Genomic DNA, 21,018 nt, shown 5'->3' with positions numbered 1-21,018 from the left:
TGGGACAAGGTGTGTGGGAAGGGGCATCTCTCTCCCCCAATCTCCATTAATTTACCAATGTGGAAGCTCTCCGAACCTCATCATTTTGGGTTTTTATGGAGGCTTTACTACATAGCCATTACTGACTAAGCCACTGGCAATTGATTGAATCTCCAGCCCCTCTTCCCACCCTGGAAGTTAAGGGAGGTGGGGCTGAAAGTTCCAATCCTCTAATCACATGGTTGGTTCTCTTGGCAACCAGCCCCCATCCTTAGGTGTGGTCACCTCATATAACAAAAGACACCTTTATGGCTCTCATCACTTGAGAAATTCCAAGGGTTTTAGGAGCTCTGTGCCAGGAATGAGGAGGAAGGCCAAACATATTTCTTATTATAAATCACAATATCACAGGGCCAGAGCTAATGTTTTGAATGATCTTTCTGGCTGCCAGATGAAGAAAGGAATTGAAGGGGCAAGAGTAGATGTAGGAACTCCATTTCTGAGGCTACTGTGATAGTCAAGACATGTTAGTGACTTGATCATAGCAGCTTTCTCTCACTGGTCCCCAGACCCAGCCTGTTCTAAACATCCCTACACACTTCCACCAGCACCAAAACTTCAAAATGTTGCTCTGAATGTATGATCTAACTCCTAAAAATATTCAGTGGCTCTTACTGCACGCCAAAACAAAACAAACAAACAAACGCAACAAAAAGACCCTGCCTCATCTCCTTTGCATGGTATGCAAGGCTTTCTTTAATTTTGTCACAGCAGGGGGGCGCCTGGGTGGCTCAGTCAGTTAAGCACCTGACTTTGGCTCAGGTCATGATCTTGCGGTCTGTGAATTTGAGCCCTGCGTTGGGCTCTATGCTGACAGCTTGGAGCCTGTTTCAGATTCTGTGTCTCCCTCTCTCTCTGACCCTCCCCTGTTCATGCTCTGTCTCAAAAATAAATAAACGGTAAAGAAATTAATTTTGTCAGAGCAGAACATATCTTTCCTGTTTTATCTTTCCCTTTTTCCTGCAAGTGACAGGTTCCTGCCCAATTAGCCATTTTCTCTGAGCTTTTATTCCACCTGGCTCACTGTCACTCATTTTCCTTCCCTCTCTTCCCAATTTTTATATATTTCTTGTGTGTGTGTGTGTGTGTGTGTGTGTGTGTGTGTGTGTGTGTGTGAGAGAGAGAGAGAGAGAGAGAGAGAGAGAGAGAGAGAGAGAGAGAGACAGCACAAGTGGGGGAGGGGCAGAGAGAATGGGGGAGAGAGAGACTCCCAAGCAGGCTCCATCCTGTCAGCACGGAGCCTGGCTTGGGGCTCAAACACCATCCGGGAGATTCATGACCTGAGCCAAAATCGAGTTGGACACTTAACCGAGCCACCCAGGTGCCCCTTAATTTATTCAAGCTCCAGCTAAAAAGTCTTCTTCAATGAAGCTTTTCATAAACCACTCAGATGGTTACTACAGAAACTTAGGCATTCAACTCATATTTAATAAGATCCTGTGATGTCAGGCACTGTTAAGAGTTACGAAGATCAACATTCTGTTGTGAGACCAAAAGTAAGCCAAAGCTTCTGCAGGAAGTGGACCCTGAGCCCATTCTGCTGGGTTTAAATCCTGGCTCTGTCACTCACCTCATAATGTTAGTGAAGTTACTTAACTGTCCCATGCCTCAGTTTCCCCATGGGGATACTATCAGTAAGTATCTCATATAGCTTTGAAATTAAATGAGCTAATGCTTGAAAAACAGTCCCTGAGACATTGTAAACATTCAAAAACTGTTAACTACATAGCCATGTATAGTGTGGACTGCCTAGAGGAATGATCTTGGCATATTCAAAGGACAAGATGGGCACGGAGGCCGGTGTGGACATAATAAAGTAGCAAAGGCAGAGTGATGAGGTCAGAAGCAGGGACCAGGTCAAGCAGAATTTGGTAAGGATTTTACATCTATTTTGTGCGGCACAGAAAGACACTGAAACATTCTGATCAAGGAATAGCCATGATGTCACTCATGTTTTCGGAAGGTCACTGTATTTTGAAGAGAGCAAGAACGGAAGCAGAGAGACCACACGGAAGGCTACTGCAGTAGTCCAAGTGAAAAAAATGCTTACTTAGACTTAGCTGGTAATGATGGAAGCGATAAGAAGTAATATTCAGTATATATTTTAAGGTAGATGCATCAGGACTTGCTGATAGCTAGCTGTGTGTGAGGAGCAGGGAGGAAGTAAAAATATAGGCTTTTGGGTTGTGTTTATTGAGATGGGAAAGAGTGGGAGAGGTGCAGGTTTGAGGGGAAAGTCAGAAGTTCTGCTTTGACCGAATAAGATTTGAATTGTATATTAGACATGCAAGATGGGTGTCAAGCAGGTGGTTTGGTGTTATGGGTATGGAGCTCATGGGAGAAGTTAATATTGCAGATAACATCTAGATGGTGTCAAAAGCCATGGGATGAGCTCATGTATTGAATGTGGCTACAGAAGAGGACCAAAGCCCAAGATATTTCAATATTTAGGGGTCAAGAAGAATCATCAAAGAAAACCGAGAAAGGGACTGAGGAAGGAGGAAAACCAGGAGGGTGTGGTGTCCAATGAAGAAAGGGTTTCAAGAATGAAGGTGTGATCAATAACTGCCAAATGTTTCTGAGAGGTCATGTGAGATACCATCTAGTTAGCTCAAAGTAAATCGTTTTCTCAGCCCTATTTTCTCAGTGCTTGTACTTTTCTTCCTGCAGTTTCCAACTATTATGCTCTGTAATGATCTTTCTCTTCTCTCGTCTCACAGAGCTTCCTTAGGGTCAGAGACCGTGTCTTGTTCCTCCCAGAATATCCACAGCTCTAACTGCTCGAAAAATGTTTGAATAGATGAATGAATCATGCGGAGTTCTATAAAATCTGGGAGACTACAACACTTAATACAGAATTAGCAATTAAGAGCTGGTTGTACCGAGATGTCCTAAACGTTCTTCTTAAACATTTAATAATGTATGGGCTCTGTTCTCCCTAGAAAGAAGTAGGACTACCATACATCTGAGTTGGACTACTGCTAATCACAATTTATCTGGCATTTCCATTGTTTTACTCTATTGTTTCAAGCATGGTGCAGTTCAAAAGTAACTTAGCCTTTATCTGATTTACTCGCCCATGATCTTTATGCATGTACATGTACATTCATGTGCACGGCACATGTGTGTCCATGTGCGTGCGCACACACACACACACACACACACACACACCCCCAACATGGTTATCCCTCATCTAAAGTTGGCTCCAGTTGATACCCTCAGAAGTCACCATTAACTTTCCCTGTCACATGTGAATACTAGCATCATCACAGGAGATCGGGTATCAGGATAAATTGGTATTTTATATTACATGGTAATTCATTTCAAAACCATGACAGAAGGAGCTACAGAAATATAGGCACTAGGAATGACCAAATTCTTAAGGGAGGTGTGGTTGAGTTGGCATACCCAGAAAAAGGCCAGCAGTCAGGGGATGAAATTTTTCCCTAGGCCGGCACAAAGTGGATCAGATAGAGTTAATAGGTCACTGAGTTGCTTTCTCTGGAAAAGAAAGCTAAAAACCAACAGTTCTGAGTAACAAAAATATCAATGTCTAAGTTAATGGATGTAAACTTTCAGCAACATAACTTGTTATCTGGGAAATGTCCACTAGACAGCCCAAAAAGATGGCTATCCCATCCCAAACAAGCACAGTACCCCCCATAGAAATCAGAAGTGCCTGCCACACACACTCACCAGTATCACCTACCCGTGAAGCGGGCCTTCTCTGTGTGGCCTTCGGCACCCCCACTGGGGCCGTTGGTGATTATTTTCCTAGAATGCCACATTTCAGCTCCATGGCTCTTTTGGCTAGCTTTATTGTGGTGCCCTGAGAGCAATTATTCACATCTGATTCCTCTTTATCTCATACCTAAGAACTGAGAAGTGAGCCTTCTCCACTCCATTAATCATTTGCCTCAGTTTCAATATTTAAACATTTTGTATAAAGGACTTGTGGTTCCCAGCCCTTTTACTGAATCTAGCTTTGTGTGCCCTGTTAAACTACAGCACTGATGAGCATGTGCACTACCCACTCGAGACTGGCATTACGAATTCTAAACTACTGCATCCTCTGCACATCCCTTAGCATGTTTTAGATGCTCACTATACACTTGCTGAGGTCTTAAGAGCAAGACTGACAAAGTGGGGCATATCTGGAGCAAGGAATGAACAGGATGGCGATATTTTGTTTGGAGTCAGAAGCTTGAGAACTTCTTTCAAATAGAGTTGTCAGAAGAGCAGGAATAAGGGTTCTGCTATAAACTCTGGGTCATTATGACCTAATGATTCAACATAGCATTTTCAAGCTACTTTTCAATATGATGTGGTACTGGGGAAAAAAATCCTATACTGAAAATAGTTTGGGAGATGCTGGGATCAAATAGCTCTCATGACCTTACAACTTCTCAGTGCCTTTAATATGTCAATGTGCTTTGGACTCTAAAAGGGAGATATGTCATACAGCTTTTTCCTTTTATTCAACAAGTATTTAGTGCAGTCCATTGTTTCAGGTACGGTGCTGGGTCTTGGGAATACAATACTGAACCAAACAGACTGGATCTCTGCTCTTGTGGAGTTTATATGCTTAGTGTGAGAAACAGATTCCACACAAGTATTTATCAAAAACCACAGCAAATATTATATATATATATATATATATATAAAGACATCACCATTTTTTAAGTAACACTCTATAAAGTAGGTAGACATCTTCTTTCACTCAGTATAAAAGATTGAAACTCATATATTTCTCTTAAAGCTTTTCATGAACAGTGTTCTGTTTACCTTGCTCACAGGTCTAACACATTCTCCTTGCTAAAAATGTATTACATTTTCAGAAGTAAAGACTGGAGGCAAAAGCAAGACGCAAACCACTCATTTATGAAAAGGTCAAAATTAATAAATACCCCCAGATGCTTGATGAGAATAGCTCCAGCTTTAGGGGCTGCTTCCATTACAGTGATGTTGAAACAGAAGCTATGTACTGCGGTCTACTCTGCAGCTAAAATGAATGTGGACTGACGCAAGGATCTGATCCACAGTGGTTCCTACTGAAAGTAGCTGATTTGAGTAAGCAAGTCTTCACAGTAATGCAAACCCGAACTAACTGTACTTTGTTGATTTCTAAACGACTCGGTTCTTCCTATTTTTATAGTGGGTATTTTTAACAGAAAAATACAACACTGATTTTAAAGTGTCATTAAATAATCCTGAGTTCATTTTGTTCTTCTTTTCATACACATCTGCAAAACACCAACTATGTGCTAGACACTGCTAAGAACCAAGGAAAACAAAGAGGAAATAGCCTGGTTGTGTTTTATTTATCTCTGTGAAGTGAGGGGGTGGGGAGGGGGTGGGGAGGGGGGGGAGGATGCTACAGAGGGAAAGCCAAACTTAACATTTTCAAAACAATCAACTGGTATGTCAAAGCATACTGATACTCCTGTATCTTCAGATTTGTCTGTATCTCACTGTGGATCATTCTAACATACTCTCAGTTAACAAAAATAGTCACATATTAAAAAACCTAAACACTTAATGAACACACTTAAAGGATCTAAAATTGAGCCCCTTTTCACTCCATGGTTATACTATATTGTGCTTCCTAGATTCCATAGTAGTATTACTTTTGCTAATAAAGAATCAAACTTGTAATTCACAAGAGAGACTTTAAAGGCTTCTTGTATCAAATAAAGCTATATGGTAAATGAACTTTTATCATTACAAACTATCATTTAACCTCAATGATCTGAAAAAAGAGCCATGCTTCTCTCCTCTCCAAGACCCCCATGGGTAATTTTTAATACTTTCAGACCAGGAAAGGGATATATTTAGAAAACACTTGGGAGGATATAACTCAAAGGAGACAGAGAAGTATTTTGACTGATTCCATCTCAATGACTATGAATGGGATTGACTACAAATATCATCACACTTGATTTTTTCCTATCATACCTCAAGGTTCTACACTTCTATTTCAATAATCTAACAGGAAACCCGACTCACCTCAGACCTAAATATCAATAGTATGATAAATAAAAAGTGAGACTGTCATTCTTTGGCATGACCCACATAAACCAAGTTTTTGAAAATTGAAAGAAAAAGTTATCTCATATAGCCTATCAAAAATAAACACACTCTGGGGAAGATAACCATTAAAAGTTAAAAGTTACTATCACTCAATGGGGCACCTGGGTGGCTCAGTTGGTTAAGCGTCCAACTTCGGCTCAGGTCATCATCTCATGGTTCATGGGTTCGAGCCCCGCGTCAGCTTTGTGCTGACAGCTCAGAGCCTGGAGCCTGCTTCAGATTCTGTCTCCCTCTCTCTCTGCCCTGCCCCTGCTCATGCTCTGTCTCCAATAAAATAAACATTAAAAAAAAATTTTTTTTAAGTTACTATCACTCAATATCAAATCTTGTATATTGTTTTCTTAGCAAAATGATCAATTCCTACCTGGTTTCCAGTTGAATGGGGGGGGGGTCAATATAACAGGACTTAATGCATTTATGGGTTCACCTTCAACTGAATGGAATATGGTCTATACATCACCACGCTCTAGACTGGGAGGTCAACTCTGTTTAATTATGAGCAGGCTACTTTGGGTTTCTAGATATAGAAGGTGCTTGTCAATTCAACTCTATCCGTGGTCAGAACTTAGGTCATCCAAATGAAAAACAACATTATGACGGACAAGCAATGATTTACTTTATTTAGGCTGAATTTATACCTTCCTAGTTAATAATGCCAATAATTTAAAAACATGTTGTCATTTTCTTGGTGGTGGGTCACTACCAAGAGTAAGTGAAACAAGCACGTAGAGATCTATGGCCCTTTCGTACGTTCTCCTTTATTCCTCATATTTTTTACTGCTTTGAGAGACTTTCAGGCAAGCATAAGACTAAGGAAATTTTAATAATTTCCCCAATAGGTAACTTGCTTTATAGAAATTTCATTTCCAACTTCTGGAAATAATGACAGACACAAAATTGTATTTAATTTTTTAATAAACCATAAAATTTAAATATTCAAATAAAAAGAAACAAAAATAGATATTTAAGCCAGCACTAATTTCTGTTTGTATTCTTCTTCTGGGGACCGGGGCTTGACTTACCTGGGACTAGAGTAGAGTAATATGTTATGATGCTGGTGTACTAATGAACAAGTAACAACGGGCAATGGCTTGATAACATTTACTTTCAAATCTGGAAGTCAAGATCAGTAGCTCACTTGAGCCCACTGCAGAAACCTCAAACTGGTCTTGTCTGTGGAAAACTACTACAGCTTACCGTTCTTACCACACTTTCTTCTTCATAGCTTAGCACTCCCTGGCATTTTGATCCTTTTGTTCACTGAAGCTCACTTCAGTCTGTCAAAACATCAAGGGGGAAAACCCCCAAACTGAATAGATGAATAAACACTTTTAATGTGAACAATCATATTCAGATCAACCTCTTTTGAAAAAATACAAGTCAGTGGGTTTTTTGTCCTTAAGTAACTCAAATATTATTTTTTTCTGCCTTTACTAAAATGGCACTTTTCATTTTATTGATAATTATGTCAAATTTTCTCACGTTGGTACCCTATGTTTTTCTTTTTGATTGAACCTTATACATTTCATTCCAGAATATCTGCTCTTTGACTAACTTCATCTCTGTGAATAAATATGCTATTATTAATCAGTGAAAATCACAAAAGGAAAAAGGAAACAGTGAGCACTAGCAGGATCTCACTTTGACATTCGCACAATTTTTTATAAGAAGAACATTCATTTTTATTATGGAATCTAAAATCATTATTGTATGATACTATGTCTCTTAGCATATTCAAATGGGTCGACATTCAATATGGGTAGCAAGCTAGCTCACAAGAAACACTGTAATGCACAAGTACGTTCAGCTGGTAGAATCCCAGCAGCATGGTAATAAAGTGCAGCAAAACCTTCCTTATGCTGAAAAAGAACCCCAGGAACCTCTGAATATTTTTGGTAAAGTTAAGTCAAGAGATTGGTAATCTTTAGACTTCAAAGACTGGCTGCCAGGGGCCACAGTGAAATATCAGACTTGAAGCCAGTGAAAAACCCTTGCTTGGAAAGGACTGGGTTTTTTCCAAATAATGAAAAATTATCTTATACAGATACTTAGCATACTATGATTTGACAGTGTTTACAGTGATAAAACAGCAAAGATAACTGGTAACATTTATACCTTTAGCATGTAAAGCACATAGATTTAAAAATCGGCAGCAAGAAATTCTATAACAGCTCCTGAGACAAGTTATCTATCCTATGCCCTCCATCCACTCCTTGCCAATGACGACCCGCCTGAATGGTAACACAGAGTAAAAACAGTGATCTACTGTGTGTGAGTCAGAAAGTACTGGAAAAGCAACAAAATCGTATGTTATTAAATGACAAAACATATTTAGAGGCTTTATTTAAAAATCTCTCACTGTTCATTATCAAAGTTACAAGATTGTTTGCATACCAATAGACACTGTAAACATAGGAAATTTTCATTAAGGAAAGATGGGTTTACTGTAATTGGATCTTTTACAAAAAATTACTGCAAGTTATTGATAACAGAATTTCTCTTTTACTTTCTTAAGTCGAATTCTCTAGAAAATTAAACCAATGTTTCCACTCCCTCGAGCTAAAGTTCAATCATGGTCACCTTAGGAAATACCCCTGTTTATTTGTTAATCAGAAATACAAATCGAGTGGCACATATTTCCATTTTCTTCTTAGGCCAAAGGTTTCGGCTTCATTATATTTTACAAGAAAACAGAAGACTCGCAGTGGTCCTGTGAAGTCTTTCATGCCGCAGCTGAGGTTTAATGACGGCAGTGGAGGAAAGCAGTGGTGATGCAAAGTAAGACCAGCCCGAGTGCCCTTATCTGACATGGAATCATCTTCCTGTTTGGCTTGCAGCAGTGTTTCTGGTCAGGTTGCCTCCACTAAACCTGACTGAAGCAGAAGGGTGGCATGCTCTGGTAAATCCTGTTTAAGGGCAATTCCATTCAGGCATAGACTTGATCCTTCAATCAGTTGGTTGCGGGATGATACTAATATGAAGAAAATTATCTGGGTAGCTCAGGTGTTCACTCAGCCACTGCAGAGGTGTTTCCAACATTGGCTCAATTCCATGAATCATCACTTGATTCTTTTTTTCCCCATCTATTCCAAGAAAGAAATCCAACAGTAATCAGGAAGGGCCAAAACAGAAGAAAAAAAATATTCTGCTGCCTTTTGAAAGTCCTGGGTGAGTTAAATGGATTTTACAGCTTGAACAGTTAAACCTGGTCTGTCTCCTGAGCAGGAAATGTGGACATGGAGAAAGTTGAAATGTTGCAATATGTATCACCCAAAACAGAAACCTGAGGGTTGCAATGAATTCTGATAAAAATTCTGTTGCTATATGTGAAAGTATTCATTCTTTCTTAATTACTGTGCTTACCTAAGATTGACGTTAATGAAACCATTGTGGAGAAAACAGCCCAATGTACCCACTGACCAAAATTTATTTTAGTTACACATTAAAAACTGTACTAAATGGTTATTAAATATGACAGATATATGAAATAGGTCAATATATATATCTGAAACATGTAAGACAGAAATATGACTAGAAATCATCAAGAATAAGATTGGTGTTTGGGAAGATGTTTAATGAAACAGATGGGAGCTGTAGGTTCATTTTCAATCAAGTTTTTCAAATATGTATCAGAAAGTTTTAGAGACGCGGAGTTACAGTTTTCAAGACAAGGAACGAAGAGTCTGACTCAGGAGTCCTGTTTTAGAGTCATGAAAACTGATTGATTTCTGTTAACACCCATTGGCTAATTGAAAGAGAGCTGCAATTCACACTTTTCTTTCAAATTCAAATTTTATTACAAATTTAGGGTTAATTTTATATCTTTTATGCTTCTGATATGCTGTATTGACAACCTGTAAAGAAAACAGCAGTTTCCTTGAAACTGTTAGTTAGTTTATGATTCCCTCAGAACCATTTCCTTGGTAGTAATAGGAAGACAAAGAAAGCAAAACCCTTTTTTGAGATTTTTTTTGAGATTCCTTTTTTGAGAGTGAAACAAAACCACCGTCAAGAAACTTTGTGCCACTCCTTCAGCACAATTCTTGGTTTGTCTCTTTTAATCTCTCCAAAATACAATGTCTAAAGCTCTCAGCTTCCTCGACACAGAAGACAACAAGGAAAACAGGGAACTCAGGGAACTATATGAGAGGGAAATACCCTCCCTCCTTTTCCTTCTGTGCTCTGTTCATCCCTAGTTCTCTAATGTCCAGGCAAAACGGGCTGATGATGTATGGTGATAATGGCTTGGCTGGCACCTCAAACAAGAGACCTTTTTAAAGTAGTATTTAAACTTCCTGTTAGAGGCAGCACGAGTCCTGGGAGGTGACAGCCAACAGACTGACAATAGGAGCAGACACAAACACACTACACAGAATTGATAAAATGATGCCAAAGAGAAAAAACTAACAAATGCACTATCAATCCCAAATATAACCATGTAGAAGTTCCAAAACACACCCTTGAATCACTGCCATACTTTAAAATAATTTTGGAAAAAGGTATCCCCTCATAGTACTTCTCACCTAAAAAAATGCTTTGTTTTGATTTTTCTGACAATCTTTGTTGCATTGTGTTTTTACACAGTTGTGATCTCTACTGTTAATACAATGACTAATTTTCAAAATGATGGGAATCATCTATAAATAAAGGATTAAACAATGTACAGAATACCATAGAAAGTATCGTATTAGTACTAAGATTTTAAACTCTTGGTATTCAAATGGACAAACCCTCAGGTATCTGGAATGATTCATTCTTTGTAAGTTCTAGATTGCCAAATTTTTACTGCATTAAATCTTTCTTAGAATATTTGAAAACATTTCCGGTATCATTCTTTTCATATTCTTATGTATATTTCTTTGAAATACTTTAATATTCTCAGAATCTTCCTCCTACTTAGCACTGAGTCAAAAAATGAAAGAACAGTGGTGTAAGAGTTCCTTATCTGTAAAGTTTTTCCTTAAGCCGGAGCTACCTTTGGATACACTGAAACAGAATATAAGAAACAAGTCTCAGCTCAATAATCCAAAACATTGTACCTAAAGCGGTATTTAAATGTGAGAACAAATACAATATGGCACACTTATATGCATAAGTGTGTCTGAAAGGCTAAAGACCAACCCTGTTACACAAAAAGGATGGAGGGAGTCTGAGTTGTACAATATAAGGTGGAGAACATAAGCACTATTCAAATACTTTGTATAACAAACCTAATAAATCACATTATGGAAGATCTGAACAGGCAGGACCGGTTCTCTGGTTTAAATTGGGGCCACTTTTATTTATTAAAAAAAATTTTTTTAATGTGTATTTATTTTTGAGAGAGCGAGAGAGAGACAGAGTGTGAGTGGGGGACGGCAGAAAGAGAGGGAGACACAGAATCTGAAGCAGGTGCCAGGCTCTGAGCTGTCAGCACAGAGCCTGATGCAGGGCTCAAACTTGTGAACCACAAGATCACGATCTGAGCGGAAGTCAGACACTTAACCAACTGAGCCACCCAGCCCTAAATTGGGGCCACTTTTAATATGTATCATAAAAGTGTCACTAACTAAGACAACTGTAAAAATGCATCTGGAATTGTCATATTCCCCAACACAACAGTTTAAGCTTTTAAATATATATTTTGTCCCTACCTACATTTTTTATCTTTCTTGTTTTCTGACTTACCCCAATGACACAACTGCCACCAGAGGAATTCTTAGAATGGAATAGCAGTTCCCTCAGAATTATTAAAGTTTCTCTTATTCATCACTGTATCCCCAGTGCCAGTTTGGTGCCTGACACTTAGTAATTGGTCAATAAATGTTTTCAGAACTTGGATAATTTTGTTGCTGGTAGAAAACACCACCAGAAGACACCGCCAAAATTAAAGTTGAGAGAATAATTTCTGATGGCTGGCACTACTATGCAGAAGAGAGAAGAGCTCCAGCTATAAAAACTGTTTTGGTTATTAAAACACTAAAAAGTCTAAATGTTTCCAGATAAGCCAAGCAGCACATATGCTATCACCTGAACTCATGCCACCACAAATAACTACAGAGCATGACTGGGCATTTTGGTAATATCAGAACAAAATGGAGCAGGGAAAACTCAGCAGATGTTTCTTGTTTTCCTAACAGTAGAAAGGAAACACTTGATAATATTGTTAAAGTAAATGTTTTTGGTAAATATGTCTTTGTGTTTCAAAATGGGAATCTAGAATTTAATACTTGGAAATAAGAAATATATCACTACAAAGCAAATGACTCAGGAGAAAAATGTTATACCATACTTCACCCACTCAGATGTTTTTTAAGGTGGTTCGATGCTTTAAAGTAGGCAAACATTTGAGACAGTAATCAAGTGGACTAGTTCTATATGAAAAGGGCTCTTTGGTGGGGGGGCAACTTTGATATTTTTAAATGTTTATTTATTTTGAGAGAGAAAGAAAGAAAGAAAGAAAGAAAGTGCAAGTGTGGGAGGGGCAGAGAAAGAGTGAGAGAGAGAATCCCAAGCAGGCTCCATGCTATCTGTGAGGAGTCTGATGCAGGGCTCAATCTCACAAACCTTGGGATCATGACCCGAGCCAAAATCAAGAGTCGAAAGCTTAAATGACAGAGCCACCCAGGCGCCCCTTGATTTTGATGGAATTTCAAACTTCTGGAAAAGTTTCTAGAGTAGTACAAGGATTCCCCTTCACCGAGATTCATCAACTGCTTACATCTTGCCCCATTTGCTTTATCATTCTGTGTGTATACAATTATTTTCTGAATAATTAGATAGTAAATTAGAAATACTATGCCCTTCCCCCTAAATGTTAGTGTATACTTGCTAAGAAAGATATTCTTTTACATAACCATAATACAGCTATCAAAATTGAAAAATTAACACTGATATAATACTATTCTGTAATCATTTCAAACTTTATCAACTATCCCAATTACTGCTTTCCCCTGTCTAGAATCTAGTCCAGGAATCACACATTGTATTGAATTTTCCTGTTCTATACTCTTCTTTAATTTGTTTAGTTTTTGCCTTTCTTTCAATTTCTTAACCTTGACAATTTTGAACAGTGTGCATCATTATTTTGTAAAATGTCTGCATAGCAATTTTAAACCTAATTATTTTAATCCATCTTGTAAGTATAAGGACAGTCATTCATAAATACTTTGGGTTTGTAAATTAAGGAAAAAGACAGAAAGTTATGTCATAGATATGTATACTCATTAGATAAAGGTGGAATTCAATTCACTTTAAGAGTCAGATAGTAAATCCGAAGAGATCTTATATCCACACAAAGAATATCACAATAAAATTTCATTTCTTATATTTATCTTACTTATAAATACTATAAAAGATAAAAATGTAAATGTATCATATAATTTTGTATTATCACCAATAGGCTAATAAAAATAAACTCAATTCTTAACTAGCATCTACTTTAAAGTGAGCATTTTTAGAGCTGTGTGACATTTTAAGAAAAATACAGGGGTGCCTGGGTGGCTCAGTCAGTTGAGCATCCAACTTTGGCTCAGGTCATGATCTCACAGCTCGTGAGTTCGAGCCCCACATCAGGCTCTGTGCTGACAGCTCAGAGCCTGGGGCCTGCTTTGGATTCTGTGCCTCCTTCTCTCTCTGCCCCACCCACTCACATTCTATCTCTGTCTCTCTCAAAAATAAATAAACATTAAAAAAAAATTAAAAAGAAAAGAAAAACACATTCAGACAGATGTTGGTTGTATGATTAAAATGGTAAGAATTAGATATGGAAGCAAAAAAAATTTGCATTAGCCACACAAGTCATTAATGAAAACTATAAATTTTCAATATTAACTTCTTGTGTATATATAAAAATGCCTATATAACGGTGTGTACATATATATAAATTATGTATGTAGTAATATATGTATTATATATGTGTGTATATATAAAATACACACCATGAATATAATGATAGACATAATAATATAAACAAGACATGAAGGAACAAGTATGGTTAATCGTTGGTTAACAAGGTGCTACTGAAAGATGAATTGGGAGGCAGGCAAGTTGAATTCCAATTCTGGTAATGAAGGACTCAGCAGGCCTCAGATCTCTTTCAGGGTGTTTCCTTATAAATAAAATGAAGGTGTCTGTGTAGATCCATGGTTTGCAAATCTGGCTGGTGATTAGAATCATTGGGAGATTTAAAAATATGTATAAACTGGCCTCTTCTCCAGACCTTCTAAATCAATCTCTGGGATAAAGTCTGTTTTTCAATGTTCCCTTGAATAAATCTTACGACAATAAGGGTATAGAATTATACAGGTGAAGGAGGGGCAGCTCTGGTTGATTTGGGACTGAGCATCTGCCAAGTCCTGCTGCTTTGCTGACTTACGACCCATGGGAATTCCTGATAGGACTCCATGGGTCAGTCTGTAAACCACGTTCTAGAACAGAGGATCCCTAACATATCTTCCAATTTTAGTATGAGTTGTTTATGCTTAAACAGCAAAATATTTCTTTCAGAGTTCAAATTAGCATAATTCGCTAGTTTTAAATTATTAGGGAATTCACTTAATCTTCCGAGTCTCAATTTCCTCCTCTCATAGTGTGGATAAAGAATTCTAATTTCCCGGGTTGCATGGAGAGTAAGTGGCATATCCAAGCAGAGCACTCAGCACACAGTCCTACACAGGGCTTAGACCCAGTAGGTACTCAGTAAAATTAGTGACTCTCTTCCCCACTCCTCTCTCCTGCTCACTCCCTAAAAACACAAGAATGCTGAAAATATTACAGAGTAGGTGAAGACAGAAGACTAGTTTTTAAAAGATCATAGTATAGTAACAAAAAGTAAACACTCATTGTAGTTCTCTTCCTGTACTTCCTGTACACAAAGTTACGGGAATGCGGTAATTCTTTCAGTACCAGATATATCAAAAGATATATAAAAACCATGGATTTGACTATGTAATTAGCATGCAAAGGGCTGTGAGAATTTGGCTTAATGTTAATACAGACTCTGAATTACTCGGTCTCATTATTATGCGGTGTCAGTGTGGCACACAAATTTCATGTACGTGCTAAAAAAAAAAAAAAAAAGAAAAGAAGAAAGAAAGAAAGATGACAACAACGAAAACCCAAAGACTTGATTATTATGCAAACAAGAGGAATGACAGTTTAAACAATTCCTTCCGGACTATAAACCCTCTGAATTAAGTTAGTTGTACTCTCAACAAATATACTTAGTAAAGCATATCACTGACAAGTACAATGAACTAGACTGTACTATTGTTATGTTATTTAGTAGACTTTAGGTAATATTTTTTTTGTTTTTTTTTTAAAGATGAGAACATTCAGGTAGAGAAAAAAGCCTTCCAGTATCTCTGTTATACATTTAAAAATAGGTCATTATTTGAGAACTGACAGTATGTGACAGATCTGCCTTTTAGAGATTTCTATTAGCAATGGCTCAAATCTTCCCCATCTCAATCTGCATTTAGTCCTTACTTTTTAGCCAATTTTCAATAAGGAATATGACCTAAATGTTTTTAAAAATAGGCTAGCTGAGATTCTAGAGATGCATGAATTTCATCTTTACCATTAGTAAGCATACTAAATATGTGAATCTCCTTGAATTTAAAGGAAGCTAGAGAAATGAATGGTATTCCTTCAAAGGAAAATGCTTTAATCCGAAAATTTCAGTTTAACTTTTATTTTTAGTTCATACTTGTGAACATGGAATAGCAGAAATCTAAGACCAAATGCTGTAACCATTGTGTTTAGCTTTGTGGTTTCACATTTATATTTTATAATTCAGCAGAAAATGACTTGATTTGTTATCTTGGAATGCGTGATGCTGAAAGTAAAACTTCTGAAAAATACTTAATACTTCTGAAAAAGTTTTAAACAAATAAAAGAGATGAGCTTTTGGATTACCACTAGTCTGAACAATTTGGTTCTGTCTGATAAATTCTTTAACCTCTGATATGTTCATTAGTAAAACGCCAACTAATTGAATCCATCAACATGAAAAACCACAGGCAGAAATCTGAAGTGCATACATCATGCTGAAGGATTTTGACTCAGCCTCAGCGGTAATAGTCAGTGAGGTCAGGTCAAAGAGGGTTAAACCAAGCCAGGATATAGCCAAAGGAATACATCAAACGCTGATTTTAAAAGGGCAATTAATCTTAGACAGAAATGCTTCCTGGGGAATGAGATCTCAATCTTAAGAGCACACTACATGATGTAGCAGTAAAAATGAACATATACAAGCTTACAGAGCTTTTATCCTGTGATCACAAACAGAAGGAGAGTGCTGTTTATCAGAGAAATACAAACCCATTTAAAAATACTTACATTAACTTCTTCCTGATATATACTCACTTAGTAGTACAGGTCTTAATGAACATATAATATCACAATTAATACATACTACATATCTCTTTCCATGCATAATTTTTATATTTTATGTATTTTAAAGATTGTATCTGTCCCAAATATTCCCAGAGCCTAGACCCTTAACATTTTAAACAAGATTTTCAAAACATGTCCATGTTAATTCTTTCATTGACTTTCGCTTATAATCTTTATATTTCTTAATGAGAACATAAACCAAAGTTTAAACCAAAAAAAACCCCACAATTAGCTATAAAAAGATATTATATTAAATTAAGAGACTGAAAGACCATTTTAATAAACTGATTAAAAGCTTCCTGGTAATTAGATTAAAATGTGATAAAAGTTAGACATTAGAACTTGTTCATTTAAAAAAAAAAAAAACCCAAAAACAAAATAAAACTTTGGAAATATAGGTTCAAATGTTTTTGATCTGCTTTCATAAAATGACCCAGTAATTCTAGTTGGGTGTAATAGGGAACATTAATATTTGTCAAGTATGAATTACAGGATAGTTCACTGTTTTATTTAAAATGTAAGCAATAATTACACTTGTTTATATATGGCCAGAGTGAGGTCTCACAGGAGTTTTTAATGAAGAGATGACTAGCTTTTAATCACCTGCATGTGTTATTTTGTTAAGGGAATTTTTTTTTCTAGTGTTAAAGATGATGGGTCTATACCCACTTTTTAAGGAGTCTGGTTAATTCATTTAACTTCTTGAGATTTAGGTAAAGAACAAGAATTGAGAGGAAATCAGAAGCATCTTCTGACAGGCACAGTAATGTCATCATCCTCACTCATGGAGAATGAGGAAAATTATCACTTTATTATTTCAGTGACCTTAGGAAAGGCATATGCCAGTGGATTAAGTCATGAACAGATTCTGTATGACCAAGATTAGTCCATACTGTCCATGTGCTGGGACAAAGCACAAAGATGGAGGGAAAATGAAACAATCAAGGCAAAGAATTTCACTCATTTTCACTTAGAATTGGATGGCAAAATGATAAATTTAAGAAAAGAAACTCTATTATAATTACCAAGTTTAAACTGAGCCTAACAAATTGCTTGTGTCCAAACTGGAGTGAAGATCTTTGCTCATGAGGACTATATTTAAATAACTTTTTGAATTCCCATTGTGAATGACACTACATCATCTTTTAATATAAAATATGCACATGCATCCAGTGAGGGAGAGAGAACAACGAAGACCAGGGAGTGTCAGGATGAGGCTGAAAGGCCAAGTGACCAGTGACCCAGTCCCACATGTCAGACCCACAGTATCTCAGCAAAGTTATGAATGGGCCTTCCACGGTTACTTGTGAATAGCTGAAACTTCAAATAAATGTGTGAACCACTGCTTAGAGTCTTCAGTGAAAAGCTTTCACTAACAGCAACACTGTCAGATCCCTTGCCTCAAGATTTTTACATTAAATATATTTTAACAAGTGTATGATAATTGAGCTGGCCGCAATGATTAAATAGATGCCCTAGTGAAGTAAGCTTATTTCTTTCTTGCCAGAGCCAGAGTTCTGGTATATTCTAATCATGTCCAGAAGTTAATTTCTTACCAAAAAAAAGGACAGCTCAGAGCCTAGAGCCTGCTTCAGATTCTGTGTCTCCCTGTCTCTCTGCCCCTTGCCTGCTCATACTCTGTCTCTGTCTCTCAAAAATAAATAAACATTAAAAAAATTTTTTTTAAAAAAGGAAAAAATCAGTGGCATAGAACTCTTGCCATAATCTGATATATAAGAAGTTACAGGGGCACCTGAGTAGCTCAGTCAGTTAAGTCTCCTACTTTGGCTCAAGTCATGATCTCACAGCTCCTCTGTTTGAGCCCCACTTTGGACTCTGTGCTGACAGCTCAGGGCCTGGAGCCCGCTTCAGATTCTGTATTTCCCTCTCTCTCTGCACCTCCCCAGCACATACTCTGTCTCTCTCTCAAAAGTAAATAAGCATTAAAAAAAAAAGTTACAATATTGGTTTACATTTATTATATGAGAGAGAGAGAGAGACAGAGAGACAGAGAGAGACAGAGAGAGACAGAGACAGAGACAGAGAGAGGGAGGGAGGGAGGGCGGGAGGGGAAGGGCAAAGAGAGGGAGACACAACTCAAAGCAGGCTCCGGGCCCCGTGCTCTCAGCACAAAGCCTGATGCGGTACTCAAACTCATGAACTGCGTGAACACGATCTGAGCTGGTCAGACGCTTAACCGACTGAGCCACCCAGGTGCCCTTTGATTTACATTTAAAGTTCATCATAAATTTATACTTTCTGTACATATGTCGAATATCAACAAGTACCTGTCTCTGCAGAGTGGGATTATCAACAAACAACAAGAAAAAAACTGCTTCCTTTTAACTCTATTTTGTAAATTTCTTATAAACACAGTAATTTGTAAAAAAAAAAAAATTAACAAAACTGCAGGAAAAAAATGTTAATTGCAAAACCCTGGAAAAACACGATTATAAAATCTCACCTTTATTTATTATTTAAAAAAATGTTTTTAATGTTAATTTATTCTTGAGAAAGAGAGAGAGTGCAAGCAGGAGAGGGATAGAGAGAGAGGGAGACATAATCCGAAGCAGGCTCCAGGCTCTAAGCTCTCAGCACAGAGCCTGATGTGGGGCTTGAACTCATGAACCATGAGTTCATGACCCGAGCCAAAGTTGGATGCTTAACCGACTGAGCCACCCAGGCGCCCCATCACTTTTATTTATTTTTTAAATTTAATATTCTGTGGACATCTTCCCATGTCTTTACAAATTCTTAGTGTTCCTTCTTAAACACTTTTTTTCAAATATTTATTGGCAGTTATGTTTACTTTAGCGTGCACGGGAGGGGCAGAGTGGGAGGGAGGGAGGAAGGGAGAGAGAGGAAGAGACAGAGAGAGAAGATCACAAGCAGGCTCTGCCCTGTGAGCACAGAGCCTGACATGGGGCTTAAACTGACGAACTGTGAGATCATGACCTGAGCTGAAACCAAGAGTCAGACACTTAACTGACCTAGTCACCCAGGTAGGTACGCCCGAGGTTTTTTTTTTTTTTTTTTTTTGAGAGCGAGCACGTGCAGATGTGCATACATGCGATGGGGGAAGGGGGGCGCAGAGGGAGAGGGAGAGAGAATCTTAAGCAGGCTCCAGGCTTGGTGCAGAGCCTGACAAGAGGCTCCATTCCCTGACTGTGAGATGAAAGCAAGAGTTGGACACCTGACTGAGCCATTCAGGCACCTCATGAAATGTCACTTTTAAACAAATACTTTGTTTCCTTAAACCCTACAATCATTCTATGAGGCTGATAGCAGGAGTCATCCTTATTTCAGAGTAAGAAACCTGGATGCATTAAAAGAAAAAGAAAGAAAAAGAGAAAGAAAAGAAAGAAGAAAGAAAAGAAAGAAAGAAAGAAAGAGAGAAAGAAAATAAAGAAAGAAGAAAACAACCAACCAAATGATCTTCCAACCCAGTGTGAAGGTACAAAGGGATACTACAATGAAAATGAATTCTAAATGAATGAAAAGAAGCTACCAAAATTGTAAAACCCATTATTCTTACTCCTAAACCTTTGTTCTGATGAAGTCTGGGGGTTTGTAGGTTTTATGTTTCTGTGGCATGAATATGTGTCGGTGTCATCATGCTGACAAAAGTGACTGTTGTTGGTTCAAACCTCAAATCACAAGACATCAATCAACCAGCTTCAATTCTAGCACTCAAAGGATCTGACTCATATGAATAACATGAAATTTAAATGTTTCTTTTCTCTAATTGCTTTATGTCTAAAAAAATTATTATAACATCCAACAGTTAATTCACCATATAAACACAATCTAACGTTTACAGAGCAAAGGAGAAAAAAGGTGAATGCACCATCTCTTTTTACTTTTTGTAAAAACCATTGTTTTTTGTAAAGCATATATCAATAGCAATATAATTTTTTTGAGTGAGCGAGCATGTGCGAGAGGTGGAGAGGGAGAGAGAGAATCTTAAGCAGGGTCCAAGCTCAGCACAAAGCCCAACCTGGGCTTGATTCCACAACCTGAGATCATGACCTGAACCAAAATCAACTGACTGAGCCACCCAGGCACCCCTAGGGCACTGTAACTTTAACTTAGACCACCTAAATGGGGTCTATAATTACCTCTAGTCTCAGTTGTTATCTTCCAACATGCTAATGAAACAAATAGACCACTTAGCTCCTCAATGCTTTTCCCACATTTCTGTCATCACTGAAAATCTTCTGCACATTTGTGAGAGAGAAGTAGAAAAAAATTGGCTAGTCCCTCAGCAAACAGAGTACGGAAATTTTAGAAGAGTGTTTTAGACCAAATATTACACTTAGTAACCAGCCCCTGGGTAGCTGGTGAAGGAGTCTACTTCTTTGGTGGCCACGTGGTATGTATGACCTGGTCACTCCTTTCCATCTAATTTCTACTCATCTTTTAAGACTCAGCTCAGAATACGGAAGAGCAATTCCAGGCGCTTCCTAATATTCTTTGCATGTCTCCATTCCTGCACACACCACATCTGGGCAT

The 21,018-nt window shown here is 37.7% G+C and overlaps 1 protein-coding gene across 2 annotated transcripts in view; it reads right to left on the bottom strand.

The window, feature by feature from the left end:
• Positions 1-8,435: 8,435 nt before the first annotated feature.
• Positions 8,436-21,018, bottom strand: part of ATG5 (autophagy related 5) — a 128,187-nt gene continuing 115,604 nt past the window's right edge. For both annotated transcript variants that reach the window (XM_019442994.2, XM_019442996.2), the window contains one exon: positions 8,436-9,212. In XM_019442994.2, coding sequence (XP_019298539.1) covers positions 9,076-9,212 — 137 coding nt within the window. In that variant the 3' untranslated portion in view covers positions 8,436-9,075. The remainder of the gene's footprint in view (positions 9,213-21,018) is intronic.

This window comes from Panthera pardus, unplaced genomic scaffold (genome assembly GCF_024362965.1).
Source record: "Panthera pardus isolate Hobbes unplaced genomic scaffold, ASM2436296v1 HiC_scaffold_17, whole genome shotgun sequence".
NCBI classification, from domain to species: Eukaryota; Metazoa; Chordata; class Mammalia; order Carnivora; family Felidae; genus Panthera; species Panthera pardus.
This window is presented reverse-complemented; position numbering and strand designations above follow the sequence as displayed.